The 18,549-nt window shown below is 42.5% G+C and overlaps 1 protein-coding gene across 1 annotated transcript in view; it reads right to left on the bottom strand.

The window, feature by feature from the left end:
- Positions 1–18,549, bottom strand: part of LOC144610255 (scavenger receptor cysteine-rich domain-containing protein DMBT1-like) — a 71,882-nt gene that overhangs the window by 35,325 nt on the left and 18,008 nt on the right. The window contains exons 2-4 of the mRNA XM_078428845.1: positions 8,509–8,582; positions 4,799–5,021; positions 26–58 (exon numbers count right to left, since the gene is read on the bottom strand). Of these exons, the coding sequence (XP_078284971.1) occupies positions 26–58; positions 4,799–5,021; positions 8,509–8,582 (330 nt within the window). The remainder of the gene's footprint in view (positions 1–25; positions 59–4,798; positions 5,022–8,508; positions 8,583–18,549) is intronic.

Below are 18,549 nucleotides of genomic sequence, written 5' to 3'. Positions count from 1 at the left end.
CGCAGTGAAAGTTAAGCGAGGTTACCTGAAGGGTCCGCCTGACCATCCCCAGGGCGGCCTGAAATGAGAAATAAAGAATGAGATTTGGCTGTGTGATGGGGTTGGGATGTGGGAGCGAATGGGGAGACGGGCACATTAATGAAACCATCACCGGAAAATGTCCCGACAGTATGAACGCTACTGTCAGGAGCTCTGTCAAGAGAGTTTTTAAACTGTCAGATGTGCCGAACACAGAAAAAATAATGAGGGGCAATGTTCGGAACCGTTACAGAAGCGTTGTTTCACCTTCCCATCTGCTTTTTTCGATGTTCCTGTAAAAGAGTATTAGCAGTCCGAAAATCCTATCGTGTCTTTTTTGCAATTAAATTTAATTTTAGATCTACAGACATATGGGCACAATTTACCGATGTGGTAAATTTGGTCCATGCCGACCAGATTGTCCCATCTAAGCAAGTTCAATTTGCCCACATTTTGCCCACGTTCCTCTAAACCAGGGGCCTCTAAACCTTTCAGCATGGGGGCCACATTATATATTTGGCACATTTTTGCGGGCCGTAGGAAAAAATAAAGAAGTGTGAGTTTTATAAATTTAATGAACTAAAACAAAAATTTAGACTTGGTAACGTTAAATTAGATTAGGAAAGGTTAAACTAGGTTAGGTTGGATTAGGTTATTTTACATTAGGTTTATATGGCAACAAATAAATAATATTCAATTTTTAAAAAGAGCTTGAAATATTGGAATATATATATACCGTAGGTATACAATTATTTTTAAAACAGAAAAAATACAGTGACCACCACTGGCGGAGAGAGAGAGGAGAGAGAGGGAGGGGAAGAGAAAGTGGGGGGGGGGGGGGAGAGAGAGAATGGAGGGGAGAGAGAATGGGGGGGGAGATAGTGGGGGGGAGAGAGTGGGGGGAGAGAGTAGGGGGGAGAAAGAGAGTGGAGGGGCGAGAGAGAGAGTAGGGGAGAGAGAGAGTAGGGGGAGAGAGAGAGTAGGGGGAGAGAGAGGGGGAGAGAGTTGGGGGGTGAAGAGAGTCGGGGTAGAGGGAGCAGCGGGTGAGAGCGGGAGCGCGGGGAGGGTCAGGGCGCCACTTGCGGGTGCTGCTCCCTCACTCTCTCTCTCTCCCCTCTCCCTCTCTCCCAGAGCCTGCGAGATCTGCGCCGCTCCTTCACTCACTTCCCCGGCCCCGTCTCCCGCTAACGCTTTCTTTTTGATTGAGTTTATAAAATAAATCACAACCAAAACCGTGAACACTGAGAAACTGAACGATCGACTGAACATGGTACTAAATAGAAGTGTCAAGGAGGTGAAGATAGACACAAACAGCTGGAGTAACTCAGCGGGACAGGCAGCGTCTCTGGAGAGAAGGAATAGGTGACGTTTCGGGTCGAGACCCTTCTTCAGGCAATGAGGTGGATGGGGATGGAGAAACAACAGCTGAATATATGCCTGAATTTATCGCTAAAGCTTCAAATGAGATAAATCTTCAAAACAAAGAGGTAAAACTCTGAAACACTCAACAGAGAAGGTAGCATCCGTGGAAAGAGAAACAGAGGTGAATTGTGTTCTGCTTTTCTTTCCACAAATTCTGTACATCAGTCCCAACGTAAACTGTTTTACTTTCCTCAGAAGCTGCTGCCCCGCCGAAGGTTCTGTTTACACGCCTCTCTCTCTCTCATTATGCATTTAACACGAGGTAAATGAAGGAGATAAAATATCAAGGTGAAATTTGTTACGGAAATCTGCATTGAACTTTTAACCAAAATAGAGCAAGTGAAAAGCAATTTAAAGAAAATTGCAACATCTCACCTAAACACCATGGAGAATGCAAAAATGCCCCGAGAAATAAATGTGTCGCCACTAATAGCCGGATACACGTAGGGGCAAACTGAAAACTCCGTTAATATATAATGTGACGCATTTGAAGATCATTGACAGAAAATTAAACTCCACCATTGTGTGGAAATGTCAGCGTCCATGTCCATCGAAGTGAGTGTTCAATTACTAAATTAATGCTAATTTTAACAGTGTTCATTCTACATCAGGATGATATTTAATGATAGAAAATTAATAAAACCTTTCCAACAACACGATACTAACTACATTTATAGTAGTTAGTTTATTATTACATTTATAGTAGTTAGTAGCTCAGTTCACAGTATGACATGGTGGATTAAAAAAGCTGCAACTGATCACTTTCAGCGATAGGAATCTGTGTGCGGCTTCAGTCGGCAACAGCTGCAGCTTTGGACGCTGTTCACCTCAGGAGTTTATACTCTCCGGACTCCGATGTACTCTGTCCCAACAGTAACTGCCCTCTACCTCTGATAAATTTAGATTAATAATCTGTTTAGAATGGCAGTACGCAAGACCCGTGGCTTGCGGGTTGGCTGATATGTGGTTGAAGAAAAGTCCCGTGAATGCAATTTCACATTTAAATCTGTTTGACAAAAATCTGAATGGGAAGTTAAATGTGTTAATCTTGTGTAAACCACCATCTGCAGGCCCTCGTGTCTCCATTCGGAGATAAATATTTTCTGACCGACATCTATAAATACAATCAAACAGATAAACTGAAGTTAGCCGTTCATAGAAAAGGCAGGACATGGAGCAGGTCGAAGCACACTGAAGAAAGTATCGGTATTTCATTAAACGCTACTGAATATTCTGCAGAAAATTCAATATAGGCGAATCGATTTCAAAGGAAAAAAATTGTAAAGTTTGCCGAAAGTCTACTCTGCCAGGCAATGCGCATTTCCCTCTGATGGAGTTCATAAAATAAATCTTAACCAAAACGTGAACATTGACAAACTATACGATCGATTGAACGTGGCATTAAATAGAAGTGTCAACGAGAGGGACGGGGATTGAGAAACAACAGCTGAATATATGCCTGAATTTATCTAGAAAGCAGCAAATGGGAGAAATCTTCAAAACAGAGGTAAAACTCTGAAACACTCAGAGTAGGCAGCACCCGTAGAAAAAGAAACAGGTGATTAGTGTTCTGCTTTTCTTTCCACACATTCTGTCCATCAGTCCCAACGTAAACTGTTTTTCTTTCCTCAGAAGCTGCTGCCCCGACGAAGGTTCTGTTTACACATCTGTCTCTCTCTCTTTCATTATACGAGGTAGATGAAGGAGATAAAACATCAAGCTGAAAATTGTCACGGAAATCTGCACTGAACTTTTAAGCTGAATCGAACAAGTGAAAAGCAATTTAAAGAAGTTTGCAACATGTTACTAACTGCGATTCTCCACATAAACAGAATGGAGAATGCAAAAATGCCCGGAGAAAAATGTGTTGCTGCTTATCGCCGGACCCACATTTATCCGTCTGGATAAATCTTTCGTTTATTTATTTATTTTTATGTTTTATTTACTCTATAAAGCATCTTTGAGTTTCCAGAAAAGCGCTATATAAATTAAATGTATTATTATTATTATTATTATTATTATTATTATTATTATCATAGGGGCAAACTGAAAACTCAGTTTAAATATTACACGTTTGAAGATAATTGAAAGCAAATTAAACTCCACCACTGTGGCAATGTCGGTGTCAATGTCCATCGAAGTGAGTGTTTAAGATCAATGACAAAATTAATGTTAATTTTAGCAGTGTTCATTCTGCATCGGGATGAATTTTAATGATGAAAAATTAATAAACGCTTTCCAACAACACGATACTAACTGCATTTTATACATTTGCTCCGCTCACTCTATGACATGGTGGATAATAAAAGCTGCAACTGATCACGATCAGCGACAGGTATTTGTGCGCGGCTTCAGTCAGCAACAGCTGCAGCTTTGGATGCTGTTCACCCTCACGGAGTTTATACTCCGGACTCCGATGTACTCTGTCCCAACAGTGACCGCCCGATACCTCTGATGAATTCAGATTAATAATCGCTTTCTGAATTGCGGTACACAAGACCCGCGTCTTGCGGGTTGACTGATCAGTGACGGAAGAAAATTCCCGTGGATGAAATTTAACGTTCAAATCTGTTTGACCAAAATCGGAATGGGAAGTTAAATGTGTTAATCTTGGCGAAATTATCCAACACACTACTCCGACTGAATACACAACGCGTTACCCAAGGGCTCAATTAGCAAACATTAGAAAACAACTAATTAATTATAAAAATAAATACCACACTTGAATAGTCCACTTCTCCCGTTATAAATTTGAAGTAAATGAGCACATTTTCTCATTCACTCTGCTCATTCATCTGCTCCATTATCTAATCTGGACAGGTGGAAATTGCACAGATATTTTTCATCAATTTAATAGATCACTATTTTTTCATCACAACATTTAGAGATAAGCCACAAAGTGCTGGAGTAACTCAGCGGATCAGACAGCAACAGTTTGAAGAAGGATCCCGACCCGAAAGGTTATCGATCCAAGTTCTCCAGAGATGCTGCCGGTCCCGCTGTGTTATTCCAGCAAATTGTGTCTTCTTTCGTAAAGCAGCATCTGCGGGCCCTTACGTCTCCATTCAGCGGGGGGGGGGGGGGGGGGATTCTACTACCCACACTCCAGACACCACAACGTTCAATTACGTAGCTATACAGACACGGGAATATAGAGTATAATAATATCACGTTAATTGATCACCGAATACTTTCCACATTCTCAATGGACTCACAGTTCCAAATCTGCACTACAATCAACATCAAGAAGGACCGCAGCATTCTCCCAACGGCCAATTGCAGCGATGACACCAGAACTTCAACTGAATCCCCACTACGGGCATAGAATGGTCTCTCCAAAATCTTCTGACACACTCACGTATCTGAGGGTTAATTCTTTGATAACTGTTTTCATAGTAACTGATGTTTCTCTCCAAACAACCAATAGGCTTTGACCGAAGTAAGGCGTGAACTGCAGTCTGCTCTAATGCACCAATGAGAAAGAACCTGCCCATTAATGGTTTCATCGGTTCTATTTTATTTCTTCCGCCTTCTCTTGAAAAACCAACGGCCTCATTGAATCTGGAAGGGAAACGCGTCACCTGCAACCAAGAAGCATACAGTTGAAGAAGCTTACCGTCAGAGAGAAGGTGGCTTATCCCATTGCCCACAGTGCGATCCAGACCATGTGGGTGCTCTTCTTATTTCCATCGTCCCACCACCAGGTGCTTTGGCAATTTGCAAACAGTTCAGAGCACCCTGTCCACCCCCACTCTCAGCAGCAGCCTGAAAATACCATACCATGCTGAATGCAGTTTTAATTCATTTCTATTGTGTCCTGTATTAGTCTCCAATGCAGAAGGGAACAAAGATATTTCATACTCTCGTGTTTTTATGGTCATAAATCATAGGAGCAGAATTAGGCCATTTGGCCCATCGATTCTATTCCACAATTCAATCATGGTTGATCTTTCCCTCTCAACCTCATTCTCCCACCTTCTTGCTAACATTTGACACCCTTGTTCATTAATAACCTTTCAATCATTCTTTAAAAATACCCAATGCCTTGGCCTCCACAGTCATCCGTGGCAATGAATTCCACAGATAAACTAACCACTGGCAAAATAATATCCTCCTCATCTTCATTCTAAAATTATGTCCTTTTATTCTGAGGCTGTGCCCTCTGGTCGTTGATTTCCCCCCTACTGCAAACATCCTCTCCACATCCACTCTATCTAGTCCTTTCATTATTCAGTAGGTTTCAATGGGATTCCCATTCATCCTTCTAAACACACACAAGTACAGGCCCAAAGCCCTCAAAGGCTCCTCATAAGATAACCCACTCCTCCTTGGGATCATTCTCGTCAATCTCTTCTGGGCCCTCTTGGTTCTTGGTTCTTGGTCCTCCAAAATATTCCAAATGGAATTTAAACTGGAGGTGGCGGTATGGACTTAAGCAAGAAGGGCTTCTTGGAGAAGAGCTGCCTTAAATTTAGTTGCGTCTGGTTGAATATCTACAGTAGGGTGAAGACTATTCCATGCTTTAATTGTGCGAGGGAAGAATGAATTGTTAAACACATCTGTCTTGATAGCTGGTATCTCAAATTGAATTGAATGCCCTCGTCTACTCCTGATAGGTTTGGGTTTGGTGTAGATGTGGTAATCTATGTCGAGCTGACCATTTAACATTTTGTAAAAACAGGTCAAACGGTGGGCTTTACGTCTGTCTTGGAGAGTGTTCCACCCCAATGAATTTAGAAGTTCGGTAACACTCGCTTCTCTCTCATAGGTATTTGTAACAAAACGAGCTGCCTGTCTTTGGACACGATCGATGGAAGAAATGTTTTTAATTGTGTATGGGTCCCATGCTGCAACTGCGTAGTCCAAATGCGGTCTAACAAGGGTGAAGTATAACTTTTCCTTGATAGAAGTTGAACAATGATAAAAGTTAGGTCTCAGAAAATTTAGGACACCTGTTGCTTTCACCGTTGCATGATGAGTCTGACCTCGCCAATGCTAGCAAATCCCTCCTCAGATATGTGGACCAAAACTGTCCACAAAACTCCAAATGCAGTCTGACTGGCATCCGATAAAGCCAGCAATGCATCCCAGCTTTTATATTCTAGTCCTCTCAAAAATATTATTGCTAACATATTTGCCTTCCTTACTACTGATTTAACTTGCAAATTTATCTTTTGGGAACCCTCCACCAGCACTCCCAAATCCCTTTGCACCTCAGATTTCTGAATCCTCTCTCTATTTACAAAATATTCTACGCCTTTAGACCTACTATCAAAGTGCATGACTGTACACATTGTTCCGCTGTATTCCATCTGCCACTTCTTCCAACCTGTCCAAGTCCTTCTGCGGACACCCTGCTTCATCTACATTACCTGCTCCTCCACCTAGCTTTGTATCATCTACAAATGGCCACATATCCATCAATTTCCTCATCCAAATCATTGACAAAACAATGTGAAGAGTAGCGGCCCCAACACCGACCCCTACGGACTACCACTAGTCACAGTCGCAAATCACAAAAAGTCCCCTTCATTCCCTCTCTTTGCCTTCTGCCATTCGGCCAATCTGCTATCCATGCTAGTATCAGTTCCTCTAATACCTTGCGCTCGCATCTTGATTTGCAGCAACACATGGGGCGTTATCCATCTGTGCTAGAGTCATACAGCATGGAAACAGGCTCGAAAGCCCCAATTGTCCACGCTCACCAAATTGCCCCATCTAAGCTAGTCTCATTTCCACACATTTGACCCATATCGCTCTGAATCTTTCCTTCCATGTATCTGCCCATGTGTCTTTTAAAAGCTGTTATTGTACCTGCCACAGCTACTGTATCTCCTCTGGCAGCTCATACCAGAAAACCCATCATTCTCTGAGTAAAAAAGTTGCCCCTCGGATTTCTGATAAATTATCCCCTGTCACCTTAAACCTTTGTCATATGGTTATTGATTTCCCTACCCTAAATAAAATATTGTGCATTAATGGGAAGGGCTGTGTGTCAACTGCTAGAGGGAGTGCGGTGTGGTGGGTCAGGTGCTGTGTGGGGGAGAGGGGCAAGCGCTGTGTGTGTGGGGGGGCAAGGTGACTAAGTGGAAAAGTACAGTCTGCACTTGTGTGTGAGTCTTGTGATTATTTTTTTCTTTCTTGGATGATGCTGTGTTGGTGGCAAGTAAATTGGTACAATACTCTTCAATCAGGATGTAGGAAGGTGGGAAAACTGCTGGTGTCCCTGAAGGTTATACCTGTAGTTATTGTGTCCAGGTACAGCTTGTTAAGGACTCTATTAGGAAGCAACACCTGCATCTTGATGACGTTAGGACTATCCAGGAGAATGAGAGATTGTTTGATAAGATGTACAGTGAAGTCATCATGCCCATGGTCCAGGAAGAGAGAAGGTGGGTGAGCATGAGGAAAGGAAATAGACAGGGAGTGCAGGTGACCTCTGTGGGTCACCCTATTTAGTTTAAACCCATCCGTATAGTACTAGCCAACCTACTTACCTGGATATTTGTTCCCTTCCAGTTCAGGTGCAACCCATCCCTCTTGTACAGGTCCCCTCTTCTCCAGAAGAGATCCCAAATGGTCCAGAATTCTGAAATCTTGCTCCCTGAACCAACTCCTCAGCCACATTCATTTATCCGATCTTCCTATTCCTACTCCCACTACTGCATGGCACTGGATGCCACTATAGTCTTTAGGCCATGCATGTTCCTGTGAATGTCAAGGCAGGTGGGCATGAGAAGTTGGATGAAGAGAGAAATTGAGGCTCCAGTCAAGAAGTAGGCATGGGAAAATATCGGCAGCTGGGATCAAGTGTACCTTGGAGGGGTTTTATGAACCGCAGAGCAGGCACAAAATCAGGAGGGCACAAAGGGAGCAGGAGATAGGGCTGACGGATAATATTAAGGATAATCTAAATAGATTTTATATGTACATTGAGAAAAAAGGAGTAAAGAGAGAAAGAATAAGGCCCCTCAAGAACCAAAGTTACTGGAGAGTATACTGAGGAATAACGTATACATGCATTTAGATTGAGAAGGGCTGATTGGGATAGTCAGCACGGATTTCTACGTGGGAGATTGTCTTAAATCTGAGTTTTTTGTAGATGTAACCAAAAAGGTTGATGGCAGAGGTGTAGACATTTTCTGCATGGATTTCAACAAGGCATTTGACAAGGTTCCGCATGGTAGGCTGTTCTGGAAGGTTAGATCGCATGGGATCCAAGGATATCTAGTGGCCTGGATAGAAAATTGGCTTCATGGATGGAAGCAGAGGATGATGGTGGAACATTGTTTTTTGGACTTGAGGTCTCTGATTAATGGTGTGCCTCAAGGATTGGTGCTCGATCCACTGCTGTTTGTGGTTTGAATCAACAATTTAGATGGTGAACCAACAAGGTATGGTGAGTAAATTTGCAGATTACATTACACCACTAGTCACATGCATCCAGTCTGAGAAGCAACCTTCCACCATTCCCTTCTGCTTCCTTCCATGGAGCCAATTTGCTATCCATTCAGCTATCTCTCCTTGGATCCCATGCGATCTGAACTTCCAGAGCAGCCTACCATGTCGAACCTTGTCAAATGCCTTACTGAAGTCCATGCACATAACATCTACAGCTCTGCTCTCATCAACCTTTTTGGTTACGTCTTCAAAGAAATCAATCAGATTTGTGAGACACGACCTCCCATGCACAAAACCATGCTGACTGTCCCTAATCAGCCCTTGCCCATCCAAATGCCTTTATATCCTATCCCTCAGAATACTCTCCAGTAACTTACCAACTGCAGATGTTAAGCTCAACGGCCTATAGTTCCCAGCATTTTCCCTGCAGCCCTTCTTGAAAAGAGGTACAACATTTACCACCCTCCAGTCTTCTGGCACCTCTGCTGTATTTAAGGATGACTCAACCAGGCCTCCCGCAATTTATCGGAGCAAAATTTGGCCATTCGGCACATCAAGTCTACTCTGTCATTTAATCATGGCTGATCTATCTTTCCCTCTCAAGCCCATTCTCCTACCTCTCCCCATAAACCCTGACACCCGTAATAATTGAGAATCTGTCAATCTCCACCTTAAAAATATCCGTTGACGTCCTTCACAACCTTCTATGGCAATTAATTCCACAGATTCACCACTCATTGACTAAAGAAATTCCTCCTCATCACCTTTCCCAATGGTAAGTCCATTGTTTCTGAGGCTACAGCCTCTGGTCCTCGACTATCCCACTAGTGGAAACATACTCTCCACATCCACTCTACCCAGGCTTTTCACTATTCGGTAAGTTTCAATGAGGTCCTTCTTCATCCTTCTAAACTCCAAGACAGCAAGTACAGGCCCAGTGCTGTCAAACTCTCATCATATGTTAACCCAATCATTCCTGGGATCATTTGTATAAACCTCCTCTGGACCTTCTCCAAAGCCAGCACATCCTTCCTCAGATACGGGGCCCCAAACTGCTCACAATACTCCAAATGCAGTCAGACCTGTGCCTTGTAAAGCCACAGCATTACATCCCTGTTTTTATATTCTAGTCCTTTCAAAATAAATGCTACCAATGCATTTGTCTTGTTTACTACTGATTCGACTTGCAGATTAACTTTTCGGGGATCCTAAAACTAGTAAGTCCTAATTTACCACTTCAGTGGATTTTATCCAACCGTTGACATTTAGAACTCCTTCAAAACAAAGGCCATGATTGGCCTTCACGAGGACTTGAGGCAGTTGGCGATGAATCTTAATATATGTATTCTAATAACACACTCTCTTGCAGAAATGATCATGCTCAATATTCATAAGGAGTATCTTGTGTTCATTACACACAATCAGGAAAGGTCTTATGAAACGGTGACTGAGCATTGCCCCTGATATTTTAAACATTGCATGTAAAAAGTACTGGCCACATTCTGCAGGGGCACAGCACAGCATATCTCTGCAAAATATGTTTTGCTGTTGAGCTGGCAGGAAACACCTGGTATAGTAGTGTTTGCTGCGCTTATCCTTCATTTATCTTCTGTAAAATATTGGTCAGCTGACGTACATATTTCCACAGCACACTGTGCTCTCTGTCAGAAGATTTGGGATCCAAGTTCTATTCCAGGCACATATTCAAAATGCCTCATTTGCAACTTCTGGTTCAGTGCCAGGTGAATGGTGTGATGTATAATGTGGCATGCTTCATATTTCTCTCTGAGTGATGATTGATGCATGTCCCTCATCTGGAAAGTTAACCATGGATCCACAGAATCTGCCTATCCTGCATAGATTGTCCAGAATATTCAATTTTCATATTTTTGGTCATGTCAAGTTAATTTTATTTTCTATCTCATTAGTTCTGGCCTGACCACAACATTGACTATTCATTACCCAGACCCAGAGACTTATAGTGCTGGTAACAACAGCCATGAAGCCATTTCAATTAATCACATCGCAGTCATTGCCTTTGCTTTATACATCCTTCCCTCACCTCCTCTGAAAACAACCTTGCATCTCTCTCGTTACTGATTCTGTTGACTGGGCATCAACCTCAAACGTTGACTTTTTCTCTTTCCACAGGTGCTGAGTTTTACCAGTATTTTCCGTTTCTGTTTATGATTTCCAGCACATGAAGATTTTTGTTTTTGTTCCATTCTTAGCTCCAATTTTAAATAACACCCACCACACCCATTTTTCCTCTCTGTCTGCCCTGTGCCCCAGCAGGAAGCACACTCATTTCTCCCACTACCCTCCCCCACCTCCCCCTTGACCTCCATCCCTTCCTCCACCTTCACATTACATTCCCCTTCCCTTCACCTTACAGGGGTGAATGTGAGGGTTAGGCAAAAGGTTCAAAAGCAGGGTCTTGAGGGTAGTGACCTGTGGATGCTAGCTCAGTGCCACGTATTACTGAGGGTCGGAATTGATGTTTAGGATAGATGAGTGTGTGGCTGAAAAGAGAGTGCTGGGATTCCAATTTGGACCATTGGGATCTTATCTGGTGCAGAAGTAACCAGTACTAGAGGAACAGGTTCCACCAGAACTGAAAAGGGACCAATATCCTAATGGGCAGTTTTGTTGGTATCACTTGGAATGGTTTAATCTTGATTGGCAGGGAAGTGGGATCCAAAGCTTGGTGTGGAATTTGATACAGGTTAGCTTCAGAATGTTCATTATACAAGGCAGCCAGGAGCATGGCAGGGAGCAAGGAAAGACCATTGGATTAACATGCATTTATTTCAATACAAGACTCTTACAGGTAAATCGGATGAAATTGGAGCACGTACAGAAACATGAGACAGGGATATCATAGCCATTACGGAATCATGGCTAAGAAAGGGACAGGAATGGCAACTTAATGTTTTAGGATACAGGAGCTACAGCTGACGTAGAGGTGTAGAAAAGAGAGGAAAGAAATTTTTGTTTTTGATGAAAGTGAACATCGTAGCAGTCGTCTGAGATGAAATCACTGCGGGATTATCCAGTTAAGCAACGTGGGTGGATCTGCGAAACGGGGACGATCAACTAGTTGGGAGTGTATATCGGCCCACAAGAAACTGTGGAAATTAGAGGAACAAATATTCATGGAGATTGTGAGGAGTTGCAGGAATAATAGGGTTGTCATAAAGGGGATTTTAACTTTATCGAAGTGTGTACAAGGGAGAGGGTAAATGGGACTTGCTAAGATGGGCATGGATCTGCATGGACAAGTGGGTTGAAAAGCTTGCTCTCATCAGTATGACCCTGAAAAGATTCATTGTCACTTCCTTGTACTTGTACTCCATGTCTGTATTTAGAAATGCCAAGTACTGTGGGCATTTTAACAACTTCTCACACTTGCCCTGTCATTTCTACATATAGCCATGGGTCCATCCATTCTTGTTCATCTTCTAGAATTGTACTCTTTGGGATTGCCCCTTCTCATGCTTCCTATTATTGTGCAACACTTCCTGTTTCTCAACATTGAATTTCATACACCATCTAGCTGACTATTCCTCTGTCACATTTGAAATCCATTACTATCAAAAGTCTTAGAGACATTCAATATGGAAACAGGCCCTTTGGCTCACTAAATCTGCAACAACTATCAAACATTCATTTTGCGGCTATCTTACATTTATTGCCTTTTTTAATTCTCCTTACATTTCCATCAACTCGTCATAGATTCTCCCACTTAGGTCAGGCCAAATAATCTACCAGGCCAGACACCTTTGGGTATGGGAGGAAACCCAAGCTCTCAGGGGAAAACATTTAAAAATCTCAGGGTTGGAATTAAGCTAACATTGAATACAAATTGTAAGTTGTTCAAAGTACGGAAGACAGTGTGTTCCTAAAAGTCAGAAGTTCCTGTAAGAAAGCTATATCCACTTCCAATTTTTTCATCTGTGTTAAAATTCTCTTCCTTTTTATCGGTCCATTTAACCCATTCACATTATAACTTAGAAAATTTAATTTATTATCCATTCATTTTTTTTTTTTTTCCCCTTCTTCCTTACCTTGATACCTCTTCCAATATTTACGTTGTGCCGTATTTCAGTGTACTCCCTTCCATCGTCTAGATACAAAAACAGAAAAGAAAAAAGAAAGATAGAAAAGTAAACCATCCCTCTAATGTTGTTAATAAATAGATTAACAACATTACCCCCCTATATTATACGAGGTGTGGTCCACACCACACTTGTGCCCATGATTATGGTAGAGCATGCATATTCTCCAACCCCCCCCCCCCGATATTTCAAGTACTTCTAAAGATTAACTATCCTTAATACAATTGATCCCCTCTATAGTATACAGATCTTGTTAATAATCATTCATTCATGGATCTTCTTAATCAATTCTCGATGGCAATTCTTCAGCAAAATCTTGTGCTCTGACAAAGTCTTTGAAAATTTTATTTTCTCCAATGTTGATCATGATCTTCAAAGTAGCAGGATGCAGTAAAATGAAGATAACCTTTCTTCCATAATTTTTTTTTTGCCTTATTAAATTCTTTTTTCCTGCTCAACAAGACATTACTAATATCTGGGTAAAAAATTATTTTTGTACCTTCATACTCTATTGGTTTTCCCTGTCTTATATTCATCCCGACTGATTTGAGGACCAATTCTCTATCTTGGTATCTTAAGAATTTAATCAACACAGATCTTGGCTTTTGATTAGTCGAAGGTTTCGGTCTTAGAGCCCTATGTGCTCTTTCTATTTCCATCGGTCCTTGTTTATCTATTCCCAGACTAGTCACTATCCAATCTTGAAAAAAATTGATTGGGTCTTCCCCCTCAACTCCCTCTGGCAAGCCAACAATTTAAACATTATTTCTCCTGCTGTAGTTTTCCAAGGCGTCCAACTTCTCCACGATCTTTTTGCTTTCAATTGTTGCAGCAGTAATACTATCTTCATTTTTTTCCACTCTAGATTTTAACATTTCATTTTCCATTTCTATATTATCCACTCTGTTTATCACTGTTTGAAAATTCTCCTCCATTTTTTTCAAAGTCTTATATATTTCCATATTGTCCTTATGCAGTTCCTTATTATCTCTCCTCAATGCTTTCACTTCATTTTCCATCACTTTGTGATCTCCTTCAATTTTCTTGAGCCTGTTAATAATTTCTTCAAGCATCGCTTTAATTTTAATCTCTGAATCTTCTTGATCTCCTTCTTCCTTGTTTCCACTTCCACTGCTAGTTCCCTCCTCGTCACTCGTTTCCGAAACTTCAGCCTCTCGGCCAACAGAGGGCCATGCCTGTCCGCCTGCTGAGGGCTCCTCAAATCCAGGCCCCTGCTCCATCGGGGCTGTAGGCCTACCTTCGATTTTTTTTCTTGATTCCTTTGGTGGATTTCTTTGCTTCTGTGGCAGCTGTGCTCCCTTCTTTTCTTTCTTGGGAGTCATCAGTACGTTCTGTATACTTTTAACTTTAAATTAAAGTACTTGAATTCTTTTAGTGCGTCTTTTTTTGGTAATTTAGGGCTTTGTTTTCGGGAGTGCTGAAAAGTTATGTCTACTCAGCCAGACATTGGACACGCCCCCCCCCCCCCCCCCCCCCATGACAAAGTTCCACAATGAAGGTTGATTAAGAAGGTTAAATCGTTGGGTATTAATAGTGAGGTTGCAAGATGGATTCAACAATGGCTGAATGGGAGATACCAGAGGGTGATGGTTGACAACTGTACGTCAGGTTGGAGGCCAGTGTCTAGTGGAGTACCCTAAGGATCTGTGTTGGGTCCACTGTTGTTTGTCATTTACATTAATGATCTGGATGATGGTGTGGCAAATTGGATTAGTAAATATGCAGATGATACTAAGATAGGTGGTGTAGTTAATAATGAAGTAGAGTTTCAAAGTCTACAGAGAGACTTGGGCCTTTTGGAAGGGTGGGCTGAAAGATGGCAGATGGAGTTCAATGCTGATAAGTGTGAGGTGCTGCATTTTGGTAGGACAAATCAAAATAGGACGTACAGGGTAAATGGTAGGGAATTGAGGAATGCAGTGGAACAGAGGGATCTGGGAATAACTGTGCATTGTTCCCTGAAGGTGGAATCTCATGTGGATAGGGTGGTGAAGAAGGCGTTTGGTATGCTTGCCTTTATAAATCAGAGCATCGAATATAGAAGTTGGGATGTAATGTTAAAATTGTACAGGGCATTGGTGAGGCCGAATCTGGAGTATGGTGTGCAGTTCTGGTCGCCAAATTATAGGAAGGATGTCGACAAAATGGAGAGGGTACAGAGGAGATTTACTAGAATGTTGCCTGGGTTTCAGCACTTAAGCTACAGAGAGAGGTTGAACAGGTTGGGTCTTTATTCTTTGGAGCGTAGAAGGTTGAGGGGGGACTTGATAGAGGTTTTTAAAATTTTAAGAGGGACGGACAGAGTTGACGTGGGTAGGCTTTTCCCCTTGAGAGTGGGGAAGATTCCAACAAGGGGACATAACTTTAGAATTGAGGGACAAAAGTTTAGGGGTAACATGAGGGGTAACTTCTTTACTCAGAGGGTGGTGGCTGTATGGAATGGGCTTCCGGTGGAAGTGGTGGAGGCAGGCTCGATTTTATTATTTAAGAATAAATTGGATAGGTATATGGATGAGAGGGGATTGGAGGGTTATGGTCTGAGAGCAGGTAGATGAGACTAGGTCAGAGAGAGTGGTCGGCGTGGACTGGTAGGGCCGAACGGGCCTGTTTCCGTGCTGTAGTTGTTATATGGTTATATGGTTATATGGTTAAGTATAATGAGGAAAAAAAAACATGGTGATGAGTATAGATTGGATATTTATACATAGACTCTGGGATCGATATCCCTACACATTTAAGATATGCCATTTCATTTGTACCTCTCCTTATTCTTCCCACCAAAATCTCAGTGTTAAAGAGAGATTTGATTACTTGTAAGATAGAGATAATAAATTATGTTGCTGCCAATTCATGTGTCAACTACATAGGTTGGAGAGAAAATGTACACCATTTTAACAATAAGATCAAACCCAAGTTAGATCGTGAGGTAGTAGAATAGAAATACAAGGAACTGCAGATGCTGGAATCGAGTCAAAAACAGAGTTCTAGATTAATTCATAAGGTCAGGCAGCAGCTGTGGAAGCAATAGAAAGCTTTATTTTTCATCTTTTGCCTGTGCCCAAACATCTGCATATCAAAATACCCCCTTATACGTATCTGCATCCTTCACATCCAAACCATCCCCTCCCCAGGTACTTACTCCTGCAACTGCAGGAGATGCAACACCTGTCCTTATACCTCCCCCCTCGAATCTGTCCAAGGACTTCAACGGTCTTTTCAGGTGAGGCAGAGATTCACTTGCACCTCCTCCAACCTCATCTACTGTATCCTCTGTTCCAGGTATGGACTCCTGTATATCAGCGAGACCAAGAGTGGGCTCGGCGATCGTTTCGCTGAACATCTCTGCTCAGTCCACCTAAACCTACCTAATCTCCCGGTTGCTAAACACTTTATCTCCCCCTCCCATTCCTATACTGACTGATCTGTCCTGGGCCTCCTCCATTGTCAGAGTGAGACCCAGCGCAAATTGGAGAAACAGCATCTCATATTTCGCTTGGGCAGCTTACACCCCAGCGGTATGAACACTGACTTCTCTAACTTCAAATAACCCTTGCTTTCCTTCCCTCTCCATCCCTCCCCCTACCCAGTCTTACTGTCTCCAACTACATTTTATCTCTGTTTGCTTTGTTGTTACCTTCTCCCAGCTAACAATGATCTATTTACATTTTCCTTGATCTCCATTCCCTTTGTTTTCACACCTTACACACCTTATCTCTATATCTCCCTCTCCCCTGACATCAGTCTGAAGAAGGGTCTCGACCTGAAACTTCACCCATTCTTTCTTTCCAGAGATGCTGCCTGTCCCCCTGAGTTACACTCGCATTTTTTCTCTATCTTCCACCTATAATTCACCAGGATTTGTCCTGCATCGCCTCCTTTCCAGCTTTCTCTTAGATGAAGTTGTTGTGCATGTAAGCACAAACAAAATCGGGAAGAAGAGGAAGGAGGTTCTGCAAAGTGAGTTTAGAGATTTAGGAAGAAGGCTGAAAAGCAGGACCTCTAGGGTGATTATCTCTGGTTTGCTTTAATGTTAATGTACGGGGATCGCTGGGCGGCACGGACTTGGTGGGCCGAAAAGGCCTGTTTCCGGCTGTATATATATGATATGATATGATGATATGATAATACCTTGTGCTGGTGAGGGCAGGAACAGGGAGATAGGGGATCTGAATGTGTGGCTGAGGAACTGGTGCAGGGGGCAGGGATTTAGATTTATAGACCACTGGAATATCTTCTGGGGTAGGGGTGACCTGTACAAAAGGGACGGGTTGCTCTGGAATTTTCTGAAGATGTAACTAGGAAAATGGACAAGGGAGAGTCAGTGGATGTAGTGTACCTGGACTTTCAGAAAGCCTTTGATAAGGTCCCACATAGGAGATTAGTGGGCAAGATTAGAGCACATGGTATTGGGAGTAGGGTGCTGACATGGATAGAAAATTGGTTGGCAGACAGGAAACAAAGAGTAGGGATTAACGGGTCCCTTTCAGAATGGCAGGGAGTGGCTAGTGGGGTACCGCAAGGCTCGGTGCTGGGACTGCAGCTATTTACAATATACATTAATGACTTAGATGAAGGGATTAAAAGTAACCTTAGCAAATTTGCGGATGACACAAAGCTGGGTGGCAGTGTGAACTGTGAGGAGGATGCAGGGTGACTTGGACAGGTTGTGTGAGTGGTCAGATGCATGGCAGATGCAGTTTAATGTGGATAAATGTGAGGTTATCCACTTTGGTGGAAAGAACAGGAAGGCAGATTATTATCTGAATGGTGTCAAGTTAGGAAATGGGGAAGTACAAAGAGATCTGGGTGTCCTTGTTCATCAGTCACTTAAAGTTAGCATGCAGGTACAGCAGGCAGTGAAGAAAGCTTATGGCATCTATCTTCCTGTCTCCACCTATATCCTTCCTTTGTCCCTCCCCCCTGACATCAGTCTGAAGAAGGGTCTCGACCCGAAACGTCACCTATTCCGTCTCTCCCGAGATGCTGCCTGACCTGCTGAGTTACTCCAGCATTTTGTGAATAAATCGATTTGTACCAGCATCTGCAGTTATTTTCTTATAAAGCTTATGGCATGTTGGCCTTTATCACAAGAGGAGTTGAGTATAGGAGCAAAGAGATCCTTCTGCAGTTGTACAGGGCCCTAGTGAGACCGCACCTGGATTACTGTGTGCAGTTTTGGTCTCCAAATCTGAGGAAGGATAATCTTGCTATTGAGGGCGTGCAGCGTGGGTTCACTAGATTAATTCCTGGAATGACGGGACTGTCGTATGTTGAAAGACTGGAGCGACTAGGCTTGTATACGCTGGAATTTAGAAGGATGAGAGGGGATCTTATTGAAACATATAAGATTATTAAGGGATTGGACACAATAGAGGCAGGAAACATGTTCCCAATGTTGGGGGAGTCCAGAACCAGGGGCCACAGTTTAAGAATAAGGGGTAGGCCATTTAGAATGGAGATGAGGAAAATCTTTTTCAGTCAGAGAGTTGTAAATCTGTGGCATTCTCTGCCTCAGAAGGCAGTAGAGGCCAATTTTCTGGATGATTTCAAGAGAGAGCTAGATAGAGCT

Source organism: Rhinoraja longicauda, chromosome 36 (genome assembly GCF_053455715.1).
Source record: "Rhinoraja longicauda isolate Sanriku21f chromosome 36, sRhiLon1.1, whole genome shotgun sequence".
Classification (NCBI taxonomy): Eukaryota; Metazoa; Chordata; class Chondrichthyes; order Rajiformes; family Arhynchobatidae; genus Rhinoraja; species Rhinoraja longicauda.
Note: the sequence above shows the minus strand (reverse complement) of the source record. Positions and strands in the feature narration are given on the sequence as shown.